Raw genomic sequence first — 23785 nt, forward strand, 5'->3', positions numbered from 1 at the left:
TGGGTCACAAAGATAACTTTTGTAAATCTATTCCTGAAGGGTATTAACAATCCCTGAGTTTTGGGCCTTGGAGTCACAGTTCACCTTCTAAAGAAAATAAATTAGAAGACTTAAAGATATAATCCCTAAAATGAACAGCAGATGCAGCAATAGGAAGCTGATCTAATTGGCTACGTAAAGCAGGCAGGATTGGGAAAGATTAGGTGGATCAACTGTCTATCTGCTGGTTGTACGTAAATTGATTTGAGGCATATTAATTTTAACATACGGATATGTTGGAAGTCCTTTTGCTGACATCTGAAAAAAACCACACGTGGATAAAAACGCACGTGTTTGTAAAGCTTGTGTAGGGAAAAACTCATGTGTGAATGTCTGGGACAGACACGGTGAGGGAGAGAAGAGAGAGAAACGCCAGAGGAGGGGGAGAGAAACAAAGAGGGGGAGAGAGAGAGAAAAATAAGGGGCAGGGAGGGGAGAAATACAGGGGCATGGGGAAGGGAGAAAAAATGTAAAACCAATAAAGAAGAACAGGAAGAATTATATGTCTGGGTATTTCATGTATGTACACCCAAATGCAGAGGACAGAATGTGGTGGATTACAGAAATGAAGACAGCATCTTGTTGATGAACACTGAAACAAAGAAAGCATCGAGTACTTCAGCATCATGTGGGGTGGCTGTCACTAAATCACCTACCCCACTGAGTGACAGGTCAGATTTTTCTTCTTTACTGCTTTAATGCTAGTGTAGTAATAGAATATCTTCTTCTGACCCTTGATGTCCCTTGCAAGTGTCACTCTAGGTGAGCTTCAGCTTTCCTAACACTGTCCATACATGCCAAATCAATGCCACAGACAGGTCCCCTTGTAGACTGGTTTTGCCTCACTCTCCTGATCACAATGATATCTTTTCTGCTGCAGAGATCTATGTGAAGTGCCTGATTAGTCAAGCCAGAGTTCTGGTAAATGTGTTTTTCCTCCTGAGCACCAGAATTGAGTATTCTTGTGCTTGGAAGATTCTGTCCTTTAAGACCTGTCAGATTTTCTGGACTCCTCTATCACTCCCAAGCAATCCCACCTACTAGTTTCCCAAGTAAGCCAAAATCCGCTCTCCTAAGGTGCATGGTTTGTACTCTGCTACTTGCTTTTCTCTTTCCCGTCGGAATCATGAACTCCATTAGTACACGCTCTCCACACCTAAGGTTGCCGTTGATTTCCACAACCCCAGACAGTTCTTCCTTGTTAGTGAAGAGCAGACGGAGCTGTGCACTACACAGGTTGGCCCATCCAGGACCTGGACCAGGCAGTCATCCTCGCCTCCATCCAGAAATCCCCATTACTTGCATGACAACACCTTGCCCTCAAGATGAGGCTCAAGTCCCCCATAAGAACTGGGTCTGTGATCTAGAGACTTCCTGGAGTCACTTAAAGGAGACTCCGCTCGCTCGCTCGCTCATCCTGATCAGGCGGTCAGGACACTCACCTCTGCCATGACCCCAGGGTAGTTTCCAGGCAAGTGCATGGAGAAGAAGCTAGGAGCAGACAAGGCCAAACACACGCCGCTTGTTGATGATCAAAATACCTGCGGGCTTTAATTCTTGTCTCAGAATGCCACCAAAGCCAGCCTATTTCGGGACACAATTGTTAATAAAAGTAACAGTGAGATCAATGTAGAATGGATAAAATGCAAGCACAACCATTCAGATGGAGAAAATGTAAACACATTTACAAAATGTAAATACATTTACAAAAATGGATAAAATGTAAACACAAGCAGCCAATAATAAAAAGAAAAAAACAGTAACAAATTCCCAGACAGGACATGGGCTAAGCTGCAAACAAAGCACAGAAAAATGGGAAATGCCAGGAAAGACTGAGCTCCAATCACTGGTCGGTTGAGGGATCTTTCATTTCCACAGCCGGGCTCCTTCATGCCACTTCCATTTATTAATATCTCCCTGCAGTGCAAATAGAAACAAAGGGAAAAGGTGTGAAGACCAAGCATGACATGGCAGTGGTTCCTCAGAGCAGTGCACAGGCAATTTCAGCAAAGCTGCCTCCTACAGCCCCCACCGTATCCTCGACACCAAGCACTTACGTTCACATGTAGGATAATTAATCGCTCCATCCATGCACTCTGGACTGAATTTCTCAGGGTGTGAAACTTGCCGGTACCACCATTTGCATTCAAAGAGAATAGTATCCCCAGTCTGATAGGTGTAAGTGCTCGACCAGCTTGATGACTGTAGCTGAATGTTGTTCCTTTCCATAATAGGCTTAAGCACTGTACAGTTCTCTGCAAAAAGTACTTTCATTATTTGCCTGTAGACCTCCCACTGGACAACTGATGCTCTGAAACTGTTGGGCCCAGCTGAGAGCCCCTGAGAGGCCTTTCCCCAGCTGGCTTTCCAGCTCAGCTACAGCAGTCAATGGCTTCCTGGGGACACTGCCCCTCACCACCTGCAGCATAAGGATGCTCCCACATGCCCTGGCTCCTCCCCAGGCGCTCCCCCAGGAAACCTAAAGGCCTTCCCCTCAGCTTCAGCACTAAAAGTGCAACAACACAGGGGCTAAGCTGTGGCCAAAGTGGAGATGACTTACTTCCTGGCTTGCACTGTGGATATTCTAACGTTCCATTCATACACTGTGCTCTGAAAGGGGGAGATTCAGGGTCCGCCATATATCCTCTTTTGCACCGAAATTCTATAAAGTCACCCGATCTGGAATACAGCTTTCTTGCAGCGACCCATTTCAGCTCAATATTGTTTCTGCCCATGTCTTCTTCCGATGCTGTACAAGCCACTTGAAAAAGGCAAGAGAAGAGTGTCATCACTTTATACAGACTCAACACAGGTCAATTTTTTCCCCTAGAGCCTACAAATCTTTGCAGATTTTCCCCTAGAGCCTACAGAACCTTCTTTGCATCAAAACCCAGTTCCAGCTATTTGCTCTGACCCTCTGTTATTTCTGACAGGAAAGACCAGCTAAAGGGAAAGAAGACCATGGCTGAGACCCCAGGCACCCACGCAGAGCTATGGAGAAGCCTTTTCACGCTGACAGTCACACAGGGCAATTCACAGGTGGGGAAGTCAGCAGGCACCAATGCACTTCCCCGTGTCTTTTTTGAGATTCGTCCTTCCCTTCTGCTCAGCACTTCTCCCAATTTGTTTCCTCACAGCCATGTCACGGATGCAGACCCAGAGTTCCCCAGCACTGCCACGTGCTCAGACCCATCCTCCCCACTCACAGCCTGCTGACCACAGCAGCGTCCCTAACTTGGGAGCACTCGGGAGCCTGGCACAGCGATGGAGATCCCCTCACACCACGGGCTTCAGACAAACTCCCCCCCTCCCAAAGCCACTGTGGTGGCGAGAGACTGCAGGCAGCAGAGGGGACTACACGAGCGAACTTCAAGAAGAAACTCCTCCTGGACACAAGAAGGACTTGTTACTCTTCTGCCCTGCTGGCATTGCAGCCCCAGCACAAGTGCTGCTGCACAAGCAATGACCTCAGGAGCTGAGAAAAAGACAACAGGAGCAGTCCCACAGTTTGGCCACACAGCACGTGCTTCAACCTACCGAGGCAAACTGGGGGGCTTGTCCACTGCCCATCAGTACAGGTGATACGCCGAGATCCTTCCAGGACATAGAGACTTGGGCATTTGTATTCCAGAATGGAACCTTGTGGATATTCTTGCATGGGGAAGGAAAGAAGGTCTCCATTTTCAATAACTGGAGGTGGGCCACATTTCCCGCCTTTCCCTGGAAGAAAATTCCCAATCAGAGAGAAAGCCACGAGAGTTTAATTGCAGCGGAGGCCTGGCTACAAATACTACTGGACAGTATGTTGGCACTACTCTGAGAGACGCGGAGGAAAGCAGAGAGAAAACCAAATACCCGGCAGGTGAAAAAGAGCAAGAGTTTCTCATTTCTCCAGTGCGGGACTCACAAGTGCCAGTTCACCCCGTTTGTCCACAGCTGAAGCGCTTGCAGCTGTCTGCAGCACTTCCTCTCATCCTGCATAACGGTGTAGCGTTTGTCACAGCTCTTTCTGCAGAAGAGCCTGACACCCACCTCCTCCCTCCACTGCCTGAGCAGGGACCAAAGCGGATCTGACTGCAAACAGTGACAACTGTCACCCAACCGCACCACTGTGATCACTGATGGGATAATAGCCCCTGGGCTCTGTGCGCCTCTTACAGCGCTGAGGAGCTCACACATGCCAATCCTGAAGCGCTGCTGCCTCACGGATTTTTATACCTATTCAAGCACCACACTGCCCCCAAGTCTGGCCTTCCAACGGACCTTGCGCTGGGAAATCTTCAGAGAAGACCCAGATCCCTTGGTACCAGCAGTGAGCCTCTCTGCACTTGGCATTGCGTTCTGGAGCCACAATATGGAGCCTGGCCTTAAGTCATCTGCTGTTTCTGCACCCCCTTCAGGCTCCCAGCTGGGTGCTGGCTGAGTGAAATGTTGCTGCATTGGTCCCTGTGCTGAAACTTTCTGTATGCCTTGTGAAGACAAATGAGATTATTCAGTGCGCTCATGAAACCCTAGGAGGCACCAACACAGTACCTAGGTATTGGCTCACACAGCACATTCTACCCTCAGCTGATTTAACAGCTGATTTGACTCCATGGCATTCAGTATAGCAATGCATCATCTGCACTATCTGGATGTCAACTAGCAGGGAAGCTGTGGGCTCTGTTCTTGAACAGTGACAACAAAATCTCTTGCTCTCTTCTCATCAGCCAGGCACAGAAGGTAGATTCCAAGAAGTCCAAGGGCTGCGTCTCAAAATTAGACTGGGCCAGCAACTGCTCTTAGCCTCAGGGTGGTTTTCCTGATGTGGCCCTGTAAGGAACTAAAGGAATTGATGCCTCAAACGTTCATCGACACAGAAAAACTCAAGGACAAATTGTGGCCTTTGTGATTAGTCGGAGGAATGAATTATCTGCCTAGGGAGGCACAGAGTGTATCGAAGGGTGCACGGCTCTGCTCCCTTGCAGTTTTATAGCCAAATTCCTTAGATAAACCTCGAAGGGAGGAGACGTAGACTGAGGAAAACCATACGTCTGGGTTAATGCCTACACCTTAGTTTAAGACTATAGTCTTGAAGAAGAGCTAAAAGATTGATAAGAGAGATCAACAACCAACACCAGATGGAGTTAACGACTGGATAATTGCCCCAGCAGCAAAAACTGAGGAAAAGATAAAGGTGATAGGGGGAGATCATGATCACCAAGTCAACTGGACAAAAGGGTTAAGGTACCCCATTCCCCCTCAGCGCACACGCAGAACCCATGCTACACCATTTCTCAATCTCTCATGCAAATGAGCTCTTGGAATACCTGCCTCTCTTTGTCTACTATGCTAATCAGCCAATAAGAGGAACTTTAAAAGGCAACAGAAAACTTTGCTGGGTGTGCACCCACCACCCAAGATTACCAGTCCTGAGACAACGCTGGATCCAGGGGTGGTGACTGGATTTCTTTGACTCTCTTTCTCTCCTTTCTTTTTCTATCCTGTCCTTACGTGTCTTTCTTTTCTCTAGATTTTAAGAGACCACATTGTTTATTATCCTTTTCCAAATTGAAGTTGTTTCTACCTCAAGTAAAACATTTTAACTGGTGCTTTGGTGTTGTTTCACCTTGATTTAACCTGAGGGGATCACAGAAGCTTTATGACTTCCTGGGCTCCCAGTCCAGGTTGTAACATGCCCTTTTGAGTGACACCACCTGGCTCACTCAGCTGGTAAACTCACCTGAACAGATACCTGGGAAAATGGCTTTTTCCTGAGTGCACCAGCTACGCTGTGTTTGTGCACAGTAATGAGACTGAAATTTGGAGAGGTAAATGCCACTAAGTCACCTTCATGATAGTCTCACTGACAGGCAAGTGTTTGAAGAGAGAGAGAAATTACCTTTGCAGTTTGGCAGCTTTGTCCAGTTCCCGTTCTGACATGCTATGCTGGAAGCCCCAGCCATCACAAAACCTGGCCAGCACTGATAGTGAGCACTCTCCCCAGGCAAATACCTTGACTTTTTAACACCTTTGACTTTACCACCGGGAATTTCTGGAGGAGGTTCACACGTCACATCTGAAAAAGAGACACTGCTGCAGTCACGTCTGCAGTCATTGAGGCGTTCCCCTATACAGCCAACAGTTAAAGGAATCAACCTTGTTATAATTTCTGTCCAGCTTTTCTGCCTCTAGTGGGTCACAGCTCCAAGAGTTTGTCCTGGAGAAAGCAACGAGGTGTGACAGTGGCAGCAGAACTCTCTTTCTGGGACTCTCAGGAGATGGCAGGGTCAATGAGAGCTTCCAGAAAAAGCCAGTGTTTCTGTAGCCACACCTTACGTCACAAGAAGCCACACCGGCCTTCCTGCATGCCCATGTCCCTCCCCAGGGAGCCCTGGCATTGCTGGAAATCACAGGGGCAGCAGCCAAGCTGGCGTTCTGCTGAATCGCAGAGCTCTGGAGCACCGGCAGCGCGGGAGGAGCTTGTCAGCCTGCACTGCCCAGGGACCGGTAAGTGCAGTCCGCTCCAGGGAGGTGTGGGAAGCCAGGTAGCACTTGTTCACCCTGCAGCCACGGATTTGGGCAGGGGACAGGAGCACAGCTCCTGACAGTTCCCTGTCACAGGAATGCTATTGCCATGTCATGGCCCCAGCAGAGCGTACATGGTCTAGATCCGAGTCTCTGCTGGGATCTGCGTCGGTCAGAGTGCGGCCCTGGAGAAGAACGGCTGTTTCTCTCCCGTACTGCTTCTTCCATTCAGAAACTCCCGGACAGGTTTGAACAGAACAGAGGAGCCCTTACGTGTCTTTCTACTGAAGGTCGCTGAAGTGGCAGGCTCTGGGGAAATACCAGCACTACTCTGGAGAATGACAGAGCAGCACCTCTTAGGCATGGCTTCTTCAAGACGTCTTTGCTGCTCATGAACGTATCCCCAGTATTTCTAGAGGCATCAAGCTAAATTAAAGTGCTGTGCAAGGAAGCAATGGCGAGTACAAAGTTGGGATGCACAAAGAAAGCAGAAGTAGAAAAGGTAAAGCCTTTAGAATGTGTAGGTAAACAAACCGTCCCCTCTATGCTAACAGGCAAGATGAAAGCACAGATTCGTACCTCTGCAGGTTGGTGCCTGGGACCATTCTCCATTTGTACAAGTGACATAATTTCCACCTGTCATTTGGAAATGGCTTTCACATTCATACTGCAGTCTGGCACCGGGCAGGTACCTCTCCTGTTGAGTGCTTGTAATATAAGCATTGGGAATTTCAGGTGCGGCTCCACAGGTAACATCTGAAGAGAGAGGGGCATGTAAGAACAGCAGTGCAGCAATATGACAATCACAGAACATTGCATTGCAGAGCACCATTGCTCCTGAGGAGCAAAAATGGTTTGCGAAATGCAGATCATTTTCTACAGGTAGAAAATGAAAATATAATGGTTTTTACTCTGCAGCGCTTCACCACACAACGTTATTTTTGCCTAGAGTGACTAAAAAGAGAAAAGGAGTTGCAGAGATCAGCCGAATGTGCAGATGAGTGTTGTGCAGCACTGTGTGCCAAAGGCTTGGAGAGTTGAAGTGATTTCTCTACTGTTTGGAGGCAACTTTCAGCAACTGACACTCTCTGTGATGTGAAAAGAAGATACGTTACTCTACCAGTTATCTCTACCTTTGCAGCCAGCATCCATTCCTCCATAACTCTCTGCCTGCTTGATTTCAGCAGAGAGATAAGTTTCACCTACAAGTTTCAGCCCATAGGAGAAACAATGTCTTTGCTGATCTAGCCTGCTGCTTGTTTCTCAGGAGCCAGAAAAACAGGGGTTGTAGGAGCCCATTCAAAGCAAGTCACCATTGGCTCTATTGGCCTGACCCACCTGCATGCCTGAGCTGACATTATTTTAATTCACAACCTGTAAGACTAAGAAGGGTCATAGACTTCTTAGAAGTAGAACCTATACCTTCACAGAATGGCGGTGCTGTCCAGTTTCCTTCCCTGCAAATAATTTCTGGAGGACCAACAATCAGGAACCCTGCATCACACTGGTAGCGAATTGTTTCACCAGGCTCATAAATTTCCTTGTTTCTGCCTTCAGTTTGAGCATTGGCAACTTTTGGAATGCTTTCACATGGCATTTCTGAAAAGATACAGAAAGCTGATGCCCGTGCTAATGTGATACACATAGAATGAGTGTACTGTTTATACAAACAGTTGCTTTAGAGAGCTTTCTCTTATCATCAGCGTAGTCATCTGCTGACAGCGGATTTTACATAAAAGGTAGGATATGGAAAATTAAATACGTCATTTCCTTATATAGGCACGGACGTCCACCACTGGAATATTTAGATCCTGTTTCTAACCATGCCTGAAAATGTCAATAAGATTACAAGAACACAAAGGAATATTTAAAAACTAAACTGCATTCAAAAAGTCAGTCTTGCATCCAATCAGGATTGCTCTGAACACACCCATGAGGGATGATAAGATTCCACAGCAAAATTGGGAGTTACTGGCCCTTCCTAGTCAAGCTCCAGTTTAAAATTCTTTCAATTTCATTGCTTAATGCACTTCAGAAAAAGTATTTTTTGATATTACCCAAGCATGCAGGAGCCGAAGTCCACTTTCCCTTAGAACAAGTTATCTCTGACAGTCCATCGAACTTGTATCCGCGACGAGAAACATACTTAAATTTAGCACCAGACAGATAAAATGTTTTCCCTTCTCTTTTAATTTGTAAGTTTTGATTTTCCAGCCTAGGAACATCAGCACATTCTACAGGTTCTGGTGGCAAACATGGTCTTTCTAAAAAATACAGAAGACACAGAGAAATAATAATGCAAGACAATTAATATTCCAGTGACATATGCTGTCTAAAACTGAAAAGAAAAAAACCAATCATCCAAACATCAATTAAATGGCCTGAAAGGAAGATGAAGAAATATCTAAGATACAAAAAGCAAAGCTTCTCTCTCCTTTCCCTCCTACACGGGATTTCTCTCTTTTCATTTGAACCAAATTAAAGCCATTTTCTAGTTCATACCAGGGACTTACAGATACAGTTTAGCATCAAGAACAGGGAAAATTTCCTAGGCAGAGAAACAGAAGAGACATTATCTTGTTTTGAGATACTGAAAGTGACTTTCTAGAATGTTAGCTACTAAATTTGTCACCATTAAGAAAGTTGTACCAATGTCCTGACAGGTTTTGTGATGACGTGAAAAAGAAAGAGAGAACAGAACTACAAAGTATTATAATGTACTTCCTGGCACATACAGTGGATTAAATCTCTATGAAGCCCTCCTGAGTCAGGGCTGTCCCAATGCTTTCTTCTCCTATGCTACTGAAGAGTGGGTGGACTTCAGTTATATTTTATATGCATTTTTAGTTATTAGTAAATCAGGTTTTATTAGTTGACACATCAAGTTGAAAGCATATGTTTGCTCCAAATTCCACAATACAAAAGATCTAGTTACAGGTTAAAGTTCCTGTTCCGTAACTGGGACTGGGAATTTTATTTCAGTAAAAGTTGTTTTATGAACAGCTTAAACATTTTTTTTGGTTATCCTTCTCTATGTCTGCCACTTCTCAGCAGAAATGGAAAGTCACAGGCAATGCAGAAGAAGAGGAACCATGTGGCATGAGAATTTTTCAGTTTAAGAATACAGATGTGGTTGGCATGTTGTGCACATCAGTCACCAGCTGGCATCTCATTTGCCCTGTGCTTGGCTATCTCCTATTCATTTCTGAAAACACTTTATTTGGGCTGTTAATGAACTTCTGCTTACAAGATATGACCTGCATCATTAATATTAATGCAAAAAGGTGCTGGGGACATCAGCCCATCTGAAGTGCATGTATACCAATGCACACAGCATGGGTGACAAACAGGAGGAGCTTGAAGCCATGATGCAACAGGAAAATTATGATGTGGTGGCTATCACAGAAACATGGTGGGATGTCTCCCATGACTGGAGTGCACCAATTGATGGCTACAAGCACTTTAGGAGGGATAGACAAGGAAGGAGAGGTGGTGCGGTGGCGCTGTATGTTAGGGACTGTTATGATTGCTTCAAGCACAAGTATAGTGAAGACAGGGTGGAGTGTCTTTGTGTTAGAATCAGGGGGAAGGCCAACAGGGCAGATGTCGGAGTGGGAGTCTACTATAGGCCACCCACCCAGGACAGAGAGGTGGATGAAATATTCTATAGGCACTTAGGAGAAATCTCATGATCACTTGCCCTTGTACTTGTGGGAGACTTTAACTTCCCAGACATCTGCTGGAAATACAACACAGTGGAGCGGGACCAGTCCCAGAGATTCCTGGAATGTGTGGCAGATAACTTCCTCACACAGCTGGTGAGTGAACTGAACAGAGAAAGTGCCCTGCTGGACCTCCTCTTTGTGAACGGAGAAGGACTGGTGGATGATGTCGCGGTTGGAGGATGACCAGGGCACAGCGATCTCGAAATAATACAGTTCTCTATTCTTAGAGAGGCCGGGAGAGGGGGAAGCAGAACTGACATCCTGGACTTCTGAAGGGCTGACTTTGACTTGATTGGGCACCTGCTTGACAGGATCCCTTGGGAGATGGTCCGGAAGGGTATAGGGGTCCGGGAAGGCTGGACGCTTTTTAAGAAGGAAGTCTTAATTGCACAGAGGCAGGCAGTGCCCAGGTGCTGTAAGAGAAGCCAGCGCCAGAGAAGACCACCCTGACTGAACTGGGAGCTTTGGCTGCAACTCAGAGAGAAAAGGAGAGTTTATGGCCTTTGGAAGAAAGGGCTAGCGACTCACAATGATTACAAAGATGCTGTGAGGCTATGCAGGGCAGAACGCAGGAGGTCTAAAGCCCAGCTAGAAATTAATCTGGCTTCAGCAGTCAGAGATAAAAGGAATGTTTCTATAAGTACTTCAACAGCAAAAGAAAGACCAAGGAGAGCCTCCATCCCCTGCTAGATGCAGGAGGAAATATGACAAAGTGTGATGAGGAGAAGGCTGAGGTACTTAATGCCTTTAATAACAAGACTAGTTGTATGGAGGGAATCTAGCCTCCTCAGCCAGAAGACAGAGACTGGGAGAACGACCCCCCCACAATCCAGGGGGAGATAGTCAGTCTATGGGACCAGATGGGATACACCCGAGGGTGCTGAAGGAGCTGGCTGGGGTGCTCACCAAGCTACTTTCCAGCATATGCTTCACTGGGTAAAAAACTGGCTAGATGGCCAGACCCAAAGAGTTGTGGTGAATGGAGTTAAATCTGGTTGGCAGCCGGTCATGAAGGGTGTCCCCCAGGGCTTGGTTTTGGGTCCACTCCTGTTTAGCATCTTTATTAATGATCTAGACGAGGGGATCGAGTGCACCCTCAGTAAGTTTGCAGACAACAAGTTGGGTGGGAGTGTTGATTGGCTTGAGGGTAGGGACGCTCTGCAGAGAGATCTGGACAGGCTGGAACGATGGGCTGAGGCCAACTGTATGAGTTTCAATAAGGCCAAATGCCAGGTGCTGCATTTCGGACACAACAACCCCCAGCAGCGCTACAGGCTTGGGGAGGAGTGGCTGGAGAGCTGCCAGTCAGAGAGGGACCTGGGGGTGTTGACTGACAGCCGGCTGAACATGAGTCAGCAGTGTGCCCAGGAGACCATGAAGGCCAATGGCATCCTGGCTTGTATCAGAAATAGCGTGGCCAGCAGGGACAGGGAAGTGATCTTACCCCTGTACAAGGCACTGGTGAGGCCACACCTCGATTATGGTGTTTCAGTTTTGGGCCCCTCACTGCAAAAAGGACATTGAATTACTGGAGCATGTCCAAAGAAGATCAGTGAAGCTGGTGAAGGCTCTGGGGCACACGTCTTATGAGGAGCAGCTGAGGGAACTGGGGGTTTTTAGTCTGGAGAAGAGGAGGCTGAGGGGAGACCTCATCGCCCTCTACAACTACCTGAAAGGAGGTTGCAGAGAACTGGGCATGAGTCTCTTTAACCAAGTAACAAGCGATAGGAGAAGAGGCAATGGCTTCAAGTTGTGCCAGGTAAGGTTTAGACTGGATATTAGGAAGCATTTCTTTACTGAACAGGTTGTTAGGTGTTGGAATGGGCTGCCCAGGGAGGTGGTGGAGTCCCCATCCCTGGAGGTGTTTAAGAGTAGGGTCGACATAGCGCTGAGGGATATGGTGGAGTTGAGAACTGTCAGTGTTAGGTTAATGGTTGGACTAGATGATCTTCAAGGTCTTTTCCAACCTAGATGATTCTGTGATTCTATTTTAGAAATTGGAGTACAGATTCCTCAGCATTTCTTAGAGTAGATGGCCTGAGTTATGCCATATCATTTATATCTCTATTACAGGAAGAAGCCACAAAAAGAAAAGGGGAAAAATGAAGAAAGAATAAAAATTAAGAAACCCAAAGATATCTACTACTACAACTAAATAATAATATTTTTTTTTTGTCACCAGAATACTATTAAAGGACCCCAGTCAAACCTGAGACTCTAATCTGCAATATACTAAACAAACAAACACAGAGCTCTTGAGGGACTACCTGAAAGTTTTATATGCCATCTTAGATAAGTCTGTGTAAATAAAAGGATTTACTGTCCAGCAGCTAGTTAACTGCGCTTTCTTTAGCAATTTATATGCTATTGCTCTTCTGTAGTTACCTGTTCATGATAATCTTAACATAAAGATCATCCTCCTAACGATGACTGCAAATGCATAACACAGAAATTAGTAATTAAATAAATAAATAAAAAAATACACTACTGACCCAAACAGTAAGGTGGTGATTGCCATTTCCCTTCTATACATGTTATTTCATTCACATCATTGAGCTGGAAACCCTTCAGACATGAAAAAGATATTTTACTCCCATTCTTGTAATTTCTTCCAATGCTTATCTGTTGAGCATCAGGCAGCTGAGGTGGAGGTGGGCATGCACTCTCTTCAGCTAAGAAAACATGTTATAATAGAACATAAGATAAAGTGTAACAGTTCATCACAGATTACAACATGAACAACCAAGAAAACACTGGCATTAGATAATTCTTCAGTAGTTATCTCAAGCTTGAATTTATATCATGATCATTTTGTTGCGCTTCAGAAACACCAGACCTGCCTTCAGATGCTCATACACTTTCAAACTCATAGAAAAGACAGTCACAGTTGCCTACACCAACCTAAGATGGAGCTTCTTGCAGTCCCTCCTTTCCCTTACACACAGCTGCACACTCTTGTGTGCTTTCCCTGTTCCTCTCTCTATGGTGGACTACTTTAGGAAAACTGGACCAACTTCTGGGGTTCTTGTTTTGTTTTGTTGTTTTTTCTTCAGACGTAGCTGATAACAGAGCTAAATGAGGATAACAAAAGGAAACAAAGAAATAAAGTTGCTACTCAAGGAACAAAGGGCTGCTCCTGCCAAAGGAAAGAAAAATGGAAGGAAGGAAGTAGATCTAGGAAAGAGGAGGCCTCCAGAGCTTGATTTATTGGTTCTAGTGGTTCCAGAAAACTGAGAAGGTAAGGACACTTGATTTTGAGAAGGAATGTTGCCTTGAGTGATTGCCACTATGTGTACTTCTCCCACTTCCATGCATCATTGCCCATGAATCTGACATAATCAAAGCAGGCATTGAGATAATGATTGTTTTACAATCATGCCTTCTACAGGTAATATCCTGCTCTGCTATACACAAAGGCAGTCCTGCAGGCATCCGGCCTTTGGCATGTATTACGTAAGGGCAGTCTCCTCTAGGTCTGTGCTTTTGAATTGGCCAACTCAGCTTTTTTCTTCTTGTTTCACTAGGAAGTAATTGGAAAAAATGGAAGGTAAACAAAGAAAAATCAGGAGTAGAAAAACTTTGAATTTTTACAGGAAATAAAGGAACTCTGATGAGCTTGAGCTGTGTCTACTCTCATTTGCACCAGGGTAAAGCCGTTTTGACAAACCAAGCTTAAATTTATCACTGCATCTTCTCTCACATCAGAAATGACAGTGAAAACTGTTCCAATTGTCAGAGTAGAGATTATTAAGTCTGCCTCACTAAAATAGTGTGTTTCCAAACCTAGTTAACTGTTCGAATGAGTCCCATAATTATTCATGACTGTCCTTTCGCAGATAATCGAGTAAGCACATATGTAAGCATATAAGCATTTCTATTTCAGACTAATGACAATGCTAAGAAGCTTTAATAATGAGCATTTATCATTCCTACATAAAAAAAAGAAATTGTATGCAAATCTGAAAACATACCTGGACATTCAATCTCTGGTGACCATTTTCCAGACACACAAGTTGCCCGTTTAACACTTTTGTCAGCTGATGTACATGTATAATGTATAACTTTATGGAACCCAGTCTTCCTTTTTGGCTTGGGATTACGACCATTCTGCACAAGCTCAACATCCACTGGAAGCACACACCGAGGAGATGGATCTGAAAAAAATCAACAAAAAGAGCTAAAAAGTAGATTTAACTCAGATGATACGTACATATGCATTCACCGATGAAGAGGTCATCAGTTTCCTAACGCATGTCCATGCTAAAGTGTTTTTTTATTTACTGTAGTTTGAAGTAACTCAATAGATTCCTAGATTACAGAAACAGAATGATTTTTTGTTCCAGCTGTCTAAAGCAGAGACTGTTTCCACTCACAAAGCAATTATTTTTTTTTGTTGATAGGATCCCTTTGGTGAGTGTAGTAAATAATATAAAAACTTAGCATTCTTTTCTTCCCTAAAACTATCAAAAAGGTAGCAAGATAAGAAACCTTCTTTTGCTTGTAGAAACAGGAGCATAAAGGAAGTACTACTCCACACTGAGTATATATCAGGTATCAATCTCCTGTGGAAGGATCTTGTGGCCCTGACTGGTGATTTGCTGAGCCAGAACACAAGCTACTTGTGAAAGCTAAGCAGTCTGTGGCTTGTGCCAGATTAAATCCTCAACATAACTGTAAATAAAGGTACAGTGTACTGAAATCACTCATGAATATAAAATCACTTCTGAAGAAAGGGGGAACCAAGAATTGGCTATAATATAAACTGTACTCTGTTAAAGATAAGTGAAGTGCTGGAGTAATTTGTCCCAAACTAGACTCCTTCTTGTTCAGTATTGCTTTTTTCTTAGATTACTGACTCAAATGCAATTTTTTCTTTCTCTTAGGAAAAGGTTTTGTTTTATATCTTTTAAAAAAACATTACTTTCCTTCAATTTATGCACTGCAAAACTAAATGGGAAGATGAGAAAAAAGAGAAAACTACTGATCAGAAATGAAAAGGACTAATCCACATAAAAATGGTGAGGATGAGATAAGTCTAGTACGTTGTGGCTATTAATACTATTTTTAATTCCCAGTAGGATTTTAAAAAAGCAAAGTAGTATACAGAGACATAAAACTAGGAGTAATTACTGCTAGAGGCATGGTACTTCATTGCAGGTATGTCCCAAGGCTTCTGAAGGGTCATTACCAGGGAGGAACACTGGAAAATGGGTAAAAGCAACCGTACACCAAAGGTATACCCCCATACTTGATTCTACCCACTGTGCAAGTGTCTGTTTCCTTCTCCAAACCTACTCAGAGTACTTACAAAGTTGTAGGTGCAGAGTCTTTCCAGGATGAAAGACATGTTCACATTTAAAAGAGGAGTAAATAAAAAAAACTTAGTTGAGATGCATGAAACTATAGTATCTCTGGCTGCATATCGATTGCTGAAGTCCTTGAAATTTTAAATAGAACTGTTACACTCACATCTGAAATATTATGGAAATAGATTACCAGCACAGAGAGGAAAAGGCTTCCATTCCCCATTAAGACATTTTATTTTCATTTCCTTAGAATTTCCAGAGCCTTGTTTACATCCACAGATTATTTCATCACCATGCAAAAACTGGATCTGGTCTTCCTGACGAAGAACAACATTTGGAATAGAGGAAGGTGATCCACATGGCATTTTGTCTTCTGTTGAAAAGAGCAGAAGTATTCTACAATAATATTTGAGTCACATATGAATAGCTGAAAGAACTTAAATAAAAATAACTATATTTGCATCTGGTGAGTCAAACCTACTCCCATTAATTGTAACAACTAAACTTCTAACACAGCCGGGGTATGTATATCTTTTAGTCAGTTTACTAAATCCCTCTCATGTCTTTTCCCTTACTTTTCTATCACTGTGGTAACTCCACAGCATGCTCCACGAGTAGTTTCAGCTAGCATTCATTTCCCAAACTGTTTTTCATTGGTACATAAACCCTAAACTGTAAGAAAACCTTCAATTAATCCAACTCACCTGGATCCCTGATTCTGATTAGTCAAAATTATATTTGATTATACACCTCTACATTTGTAATGTGTTATTACAAGAACTGAAAACCATTGTAACATCACTTAAGAGTGCTGCAGTGCTGTCACCTCCTGCTTTGGGCTGTCGCTGTTGCAGTGCTAGTGACAGCAAAGGCTAATGGCTTGCACAGATGAGTGCAGTGTGTGAGTAGGTTTTTTCTGAAGGAGGAAAAAGGCATGTAATGGGAATAAGGGCATACGGCCTGCTCTTAATGCGGGAGAGGGAAGGCTCGCGATAAACTCAAAAACTGAATTTGAACAACACTGCACTCAGGTTTGGACCACTCTTCTTTTAAGCTTGTGCACTGAAACTATTCTCACTGGATCAGTGATTGGAAAGATGCAGGCTCCATGCTGTATATTTTTAAACCATCAGTGTTGCTCGTGGAAGACATGTCAGAATGTGTATGTTTAGAGACAGAGTAAACCAGTACATAAAAAATCCACTATTTATTGGTTCTGCTGTTAGATCATCCTGTGCCATAAGAATCCCCTAAATTATTTTCTGTATACAGATTTTCAGCTTGAATATTCCATTCTACTTCAATTCTGAGACACCGTCTTAACAAACAAATAGTAGTTTTGCACAAGCAATTTTTAACTCCTGTCATTGACATTCATACTCTTAGGTTTGAAGTACACTACCTAATGGCATTCACAGAAAGTGAGTGCTTTTGCTTAGGCAGGAGATTTGACTGTGGAACTGCTCCCCATTTCAACATCAGGACTATAAAAAAAATGTTTGACATGTCTGACTCTAGCCTAGGGAAGACAGCAACATACATAATGCATTCATAGAAATTGTGCTTGTAGCTCTGTGCCCCAGTAACACACAGTATTGCCATTGCTAGAAAGAGGCCACAGAGTTTGTACCGAGCTTGCAAGACCTCAGGATGGAGGCTTATCACGCCTACTTTGTTAGAACCTGTCCTGACCTGCCTGCAGACCTGGTTTTACTTATTTTAGCTGTAACAGCAATTTTTCTAGCAATCAGGCTATAGCTAATTTGGTTATCTCTGTATGGCACAACCATAGTTTTATATACACAGTCATAACAAGTTTTAAGTCTCTGTAGCGTGAGTAATTATGACTCCAATATAATGATGTGGGTGAATACAGAGCTGGTATCATAACAGAGTCCTTGAGAAGTGGGAACAAAGGTTGGGTGTGGCAGAGTAGAAGCACAGGATGGTAAGAGACAGGGCATAGCCTGTCACCCCAAAGCTATGAATAGCTCACAGAAGGCCAGCTTAGACCTGGAGCTGATCAAAACTGGTTTTATGGGTAACACAATGAACAAAGAACAAGTATCTAACATATTTAAATCACACTTAACATATCTAACTTAGAACTTGTAGACCAGTGTAAAAGGGCAAGGCATGAAAGCATGCTAGCAAACCTAAAAATTACCCCAAACAGATCCTGTAAGGAGCAAGAGGAAATCATCTTATTCCTCCCAGTGAATGACTTGAGATACTGACGGTGTGCTGTAACTTCCCTCCAAAACACACCAGACTGAAGCCACTGACTTTAGGACCCAAAGGGGCAGTGGAAGGGTGAGCATAAAACCAGAAAAAGAGGTAAATAAGAGAAAGTGTGTCTATACAATTGCAATTATATATTTTAAATGGTTTGTATTACTTAGATATCCTCTATTATTGATATATTTATAATTATTCTTTATATATTATGTATTTATTTTCTTTCTCTTTCTATAATGATTTGATCTCACAACAACTCTTTGATTGGACCGTTAAGATTTCAATTACACTACTAATAAAGTTTTGGCCTTACATATAGTGTGTGTTTACTTTTCATCCATTACATGATTTTGAATGTAACATATTATACCTGTAAATAATGTAATTTTAATTGTGAAAATATCTGTGAAGTATTAGCCTACAGTGAATTATAGACTTCTCACACGTAAGAGTTACATAGATTACCAATGCAAGAGGGAGGAGATGACCACTGTCCATCGATACATTCTATTTCCTGTGATCCAACCAATTTAAATTCGATGTCGCATTCATACTGCTTTCTGTCCCCATGTCGATACTGTTGCACAGAGCCACCAGCAATACTTCCATTGGTAATCTCAGGAGGAGGTCCACAGTCTCTGGCAGTCACTGAAATCAAGAGATAAAATATATGCTCTGAACTCAGCACTTTTAGTACAGTTATACATTAAGTGCAACATAAAAAAGATTGAATTTGTTGTTTAAAGTTAAGAAAAATCAGTAGAGCAGGTTAAACAGGTCATTGATTCATGAATATCTGGATTAATGCTGGGCTGGAGATCACAAACAGGTATGTGTGACCCTAACTCACTCTACTTTCTTACGTCCACGCACTGTCAATTGCCTGCTATGACAAAAGAGGTGGTTAATAAAACCAACCCAGTATTAAGAGGAAAAAGTGTTACATGGATGACAATTTCAGTATTCTTTAAAAAAAATAGGTGAAAATTCAGCAAGTAGTAATAACCTATGTTATAAAAATCACCCAGCAAGTGATATGTACTGTATATTAAAGGAATTCACTTCTGATGGAGCTTCTGATAATGGAGCTTAAAATGTTGCTGAGCTAAAGAGTCAACTATATGAAATATATTTGTTTTTAATGCAAAAGAGAGTGAGCAAAAAGAAGGATGAGAGCATGAAAGACAACAAGGAAATTGATTGAGTGGGGAGAAGGGGAGATGAGAAATATGAGATCCTTCCATCCTCTCAAGCTTCCTCATGAAAGCACTAGCAAAAGAAACCTCAGATGCCAGTAAATTGTGCTCTGTCTTAAAAAGGGTAAGAATAGGGGCATATCTTCCCTTCTGCATGAGTTTGTTCATTCTACTGGATGAAGCTGAGGAATTTCACAGGGAAAACCCTTTACTGATTTTCTTTTGCTTGGGTCCAGCTCTGTGTCATCTCCAAAACAGTTTTTTTTTCTTCAACATCATGTGATTAGAAAAAGGTACACAGGGTACTCTATCTGATGGGTATCAACATTAGGCAGTGGCAAAACTTAGGACATTTAGGATACAGTAAGAGAGGACATTACTCAAATTAATCACTCCTAGCTGCCATATTGCACATTATTTATGTCTTTTTGAATAAGAAGTAATTGTTCATACATTATAGTGAATAATCTGAATGAAATTTTGCACAAGCCATTTACCAGCTCACTTTCAGTTATTGCAGAACTCCAACTAGCACAACTAAAGCTAACAAAGTTCAACCATTCAGATTCTTTCACATGAAACAGCAAAACACTCTGAAATGATTCAAAGAGGACCAGTTCCTGCCCTTTTAGAGATGAAGATGGGATAATTGCTCTTGGGAGCAGGACTAGCTTATAGAAGGTGTCCGCAGAAGTTTTCAGGACCCAGGCATTTTCATTTATTTCCTGCTACAGTAAAGTTGACAGAAGAATTACCTTTACACACTGGTGGTGATGGAAACCATCCAAAGTAATAGCACTGAGTAGAGGCAGGTCCCACTCTTACATAATTGTTTGCACAGGTAAATTTCACAACAGCTCCATTGCGGTATTTACCTTCCTTGGGAGTAAAATCTCCATTGGGCAATGCCAGCATTTCACATTCTATTGCTACAAAGACAAAATATTTTAAGATATAGTGTATGTCCTACAAAAAATACATGAAATGCTACTGATTAGAACAAAACCAAAGAAAGTCTTAAAGAAAAAAGCTTCACGCAGTGTATACAGAGTTACACTGATTGGCAAACACAAACACAACAATATTCACCAAGACACTGGGGCGTTGGACTCCATTCACCATTTATGCCACATCTTGTGGTACCAGTTGGCATCTTATCTGCAGTTTGATATCCCTCCAAACATGCATACTCAATTGTATCTTCAGGCATGAACATAGTTTTATTTGTGTGGTAAGTCAAAATGTCCAAATGAGACGTTTTACATGATTCTGTAGAATAAAACAAAGTTAGTGCATTTTGTGATCCAGAAACACTGCCCTTTGGAAGCATAATTTCTGTAGGTGCTTTAGTGTGTGCTAGTCTACTCAGTATATTTGAAACTAAAAGTTCTGCATTGCCAGAATATGAACATAGAGTACCCTATGTAGCATATTCACATAATATCTATTGAGTTAATCTTCAGCAATATGCGTCTAGAAGTAATATCTAGCATAAATATTTCTTCCTCAGATTCACTTCCTTTCCTTCTACTACACATTATTATTATCAGTGTCATAACAAACAGTTTGTACTCCCGTTCTCCATTGTCATTTGTGAGGGGGTCAGAAAAGTGCTGTAAAATACTAGGTAAAGGCAGACTGAAATAAAAGGACAAGATAAAATACCAGCTAAAGTGGTCAATATTACGAGCCTCAGCATCATAACACTGGAAGACTAAGTCTCCTCTTTTACTATCTGACACTATCTGACCATCTGTTCAGGAGAGGAAGGAACTTTTAAGACGAGAAAGGCAACAACAGTATGGAGGTATTTTCAGGAAAAAGTACATTCAGGAAAATGAATTTTCATTTCACAAATGTACTTTTTAACATCAGGGCAGACATATGCATAGTGCTTTTCATGCATAGTGATAACATCTCTCCGATTATGAATCCCATTTTTCTCTAGTTTGGTCACATTTAAAGTTCTTGGCAAAATCCCTTGGTTCACAAGCATTTCTTCAAAAATCTTCCCTCACATGTGTGAAAGGCGGGAGAACTGCGAGTAAATTTGGGCATAGGCACCTTGTATCAGGTAAGAATCACTGGGGAGGTCAGTGATTACCATCTCCTTCTTGCTACAGAGGTCCAAAAAGATAACTCACCTAGAAGAAAGTAGATATTTTCCCTTCTTAGTCACTTCCTTTATGTTTTCTCTATTTCTTGGAGCCCCAGAAAGGTTAATCTCTGGAGGATCAGTTCTCTGCTTGAATCTCCCTCTGCCCCGTAAGGAAACTCTACCAATCTAGATGTCAAAAATCTGAGTACATAGGACATCATGTCTGCTCTGGTGACAATGACAGGGAGTTCTGAAGCCTTTATGCTACTCACTGATGCACTTTGGAGGTGGAGTCCAGCCATTCTCTTGACACTGTATCTCTCCTGTTTCTTGTCCTTCTGGAGTTACAAAGCCAGTACGACAACGATAGGTGACCTTCTCCTGTAAATGAAATGTTGTCTCTCTCGAGGTGAAATAACCATTGTCAAAATTGATATACTGGCATTTTTCTGAAAGAGATAGACAGAATTTACTCCAAGTAAAACACTGCTAAACTACATGCTTATAATACACAGAAGAAGAAGGACAAATGAAGCAGCAGCGGGATTTAGAACATTTTTAAGAGCACATGAATTTCTGCTTCTGCATTGAGCTTTCTTCCTGGGGGGACAACTGGAAAGTGAACAGTCAAAGTTCACAGTTACCAACTCGTGCAGCACAAACAGGGATGGACAGGAGTTTGATTTGCAGCAGTCCTGCAAGTTTCCAAAACTGTATGTCCATATCTGGTCTTCACTAGAAATGAAATTCATGTTGGGCATGCACAGCACTGTGCATGCATAAAGAGGACCTTCTGTCCATATTGCACACCATGGTGACCCAGAGTGCACATACTGCAGGGCTAAAGCAAATTTGTAGCAAAGGACCCCTTCTTGCACACTAAAACACTAGTGCAGACAGACCCAATACTGCAACTGATTTCACATCACTTGGAATACATTGTTTAAGCCAGTCTAAATGGATGGAAATCAGTAGTCTTGGTTGGATGTTATGGTCTTCTATTCTGAAAGAAAACTTCCATAGTATACTAAATGCTTTACTAATAGATCGTTCTGTGAAGGAGTTTCTCCATTTTTAGAAATTAACACTACAACAAAGAGCAATATTTGCACATTACAGAGTCAAGTAAATAAAGCTATGAAAAAAAAAATTGAGGATGTATTTGAATGTTGGGAGCAGAATTAATGATACTTTAGTGCAACAGCTTCAGAAGTTTAAATTTCACTTCAAATGTTTTAGTGTTTATACCAGTGATAACCATAATTGCCTAATACTAGGAATCATAAAATTTTATTTTGCTTGCTTATTGCTATGTCAAAATCTCAGTGGGTGGTTGTCCAAAACATTCTATGGTTGATGTCTCTATCAGGGTGGAATTGTTTCCTAAAAAAATATTTTTATAGTCCAAGAAAAGTTAGGTTGAATTATTTCTTTTGTCCATATGAAAGCATTATCTAAAGTATTTAGAGTTCCTGTGAGACATTCTAGCAATTTCAGGCTTGGTGCAAGTCAGGAACAAAAGCTGGAAACAGTTAGGAGAGGTAACCTTGCTATTCCTCCCCCCTTCCAGTATGATGCCAACTGGAAAGGAAGAAAGAGAAACAAGGACCAGGTGGCATAGTGAGAGGCTGAAAGGAGACAAATAAAAGGCTGCGCAAGGGGAAGGATTACTAATTATTATATTACTGCACAGCTATGTTATAAGAAGATTTCACTACTGAAGACAAAGGGACCATGACTCCCATCCCAGAGCTTACATTCTAGGGGATCTGAATGAGCCACGTGTGGACGTTTGATCAGGGTTACATTCTGCATGTTTGTACAGCAGCTGACCTCAGAGGCAGACAGAGACATGAGAGCTGCATGAGACAGTTCAGAGAATCACAGCATTGTGTTTCAGTTGTAGAGCACTTAGACTTAGATTTACAAAGCGGTGGTGACAGATTAATGTAGGTGATGTGATGATGGATTTACTGGTTTTAGCTAGAAACCTCAACAAAATGCAAGCACACTCACTTTTACGGATGCATCTGGGAGGAGGTGACCAGCCATTCTTTGCGCATGTGACTTCCCCACCTTCATGTTCAGTTTGATAGTCAGCATTGCAGACATATTTAACTCTTTCACCTTCCCTGTAAACATCCTTCCAGCTCCGTGAGAAATAACCATTTTCCAGCTGCCTGGCATCACATATTTCTAAAGAAAGAAGATAAGTACATTTAACCACAGTAATTTGTACAGCTACAACTGAGATAAATCGTTAAGAAAACAGTTACTAAAAAATGGGCCTCCGAGCACCTTTCTGTAGATTTCTATCCCAAAAAGACATTCATGTTCAAACCTGAACGAAAGCATGTTTTGTTTCACTGCCCTGAGATTAACAAATCACACGAACAGGAGCACAAGTCATTACATAAAGTGCTAAGAAGTGGTCTACTAAACTGCAACTTACCTAGTATCCATAAGCAAGTCTGGCTAACTTCAGTGCATCTAGCATCATGTACACCAGCTCTGCTTTGGACTGCTACATCTCTAAAATGTTGGCTCTACAACATCCTGCACCCCCAAGAGCCCAGACACAAGGAATATGGCTGAAGGAATGCTACAGCTGTGTTACTTGAGTAACTGGTCCTTTCCTCTGGGCAGGACTCCACTCATTTTCTGCACTGGGCACCA

At 42.5% G+C, this 23785-nt stretch overlaps 1 protein-coding gene across 1 annotated transcript in view; it reads right to left on the bottom strand.

Annotated features, from left to right (window-relative positions):
* Positions 1–1561: 1561 nt before the first annotated feature.
* Positions 1562–23785, bottom strand: part of CFH (complement factor H) — a 40760-nt gene continuing 18536 nt past the window's right edge. Inside the window, exons 9-24 of the mRNA XM_074876759.1 lie at positions 23126–23305; positions 21382–21558; positions 20101–20280; positions 19767–19940; positions 18281–18463; positions 15768–15950; positions 14243–14425; positions 12764–12943; positions 8604–8810; positions 7969–8145; positions 7126–7302; positions 5921–6097; positions 3577–3759; positions 2600–2800; positions 2097–2294; positions 1562–1956 (exon numbers count right to left, since the gene is read on the bottom strand). Of these exons, the coding sequence (XP_074732860.1) occupies positions 1946–1956; positions 2097–2294; positions 2600–2800; positions 3577–3759; positions 5921–6097; positions 7126–7302; positions 7969–8145; positions 8604–8810; positions 12764–12943; positions 14243–14425; positions 15768–15950; positions 18281–18463; positions 19767–19940; positions 20101–20280; positions 21382–21558; positions 23126–23305 (2771 nt within the window). The 3' untranslated portion in view covers positions 1562–1945. The remainder of the gene's footprint in view (positions 1957–2096; positions 2295–2599; positions 2801–3576; positions 3760–5920; positions 6098–7125; positions 7303–7968; positions 8146–8603; positions 8811–12763; positions 12944–14242; positions 14426–15767; positions 15951–18280; positions 18464–19766; positions 19941–20100; positions 20281–21381; positions 21559–23125; positions 23306–23785) is intronic.

This window comes from Strix uralensis, chromosome 8, assembly GCF_047716275.1.
Source record: "Strix uralensis isolate ZFMK-TIS-50842 chromosome 8, bStrUra1, whole genome shotgun sequence".
Taxonomy (NCBI): Eukaryota; Metazoa; Chordata; class Aves; order Strigiformes; family Strigidae; genus Strix; species Strix uralensis.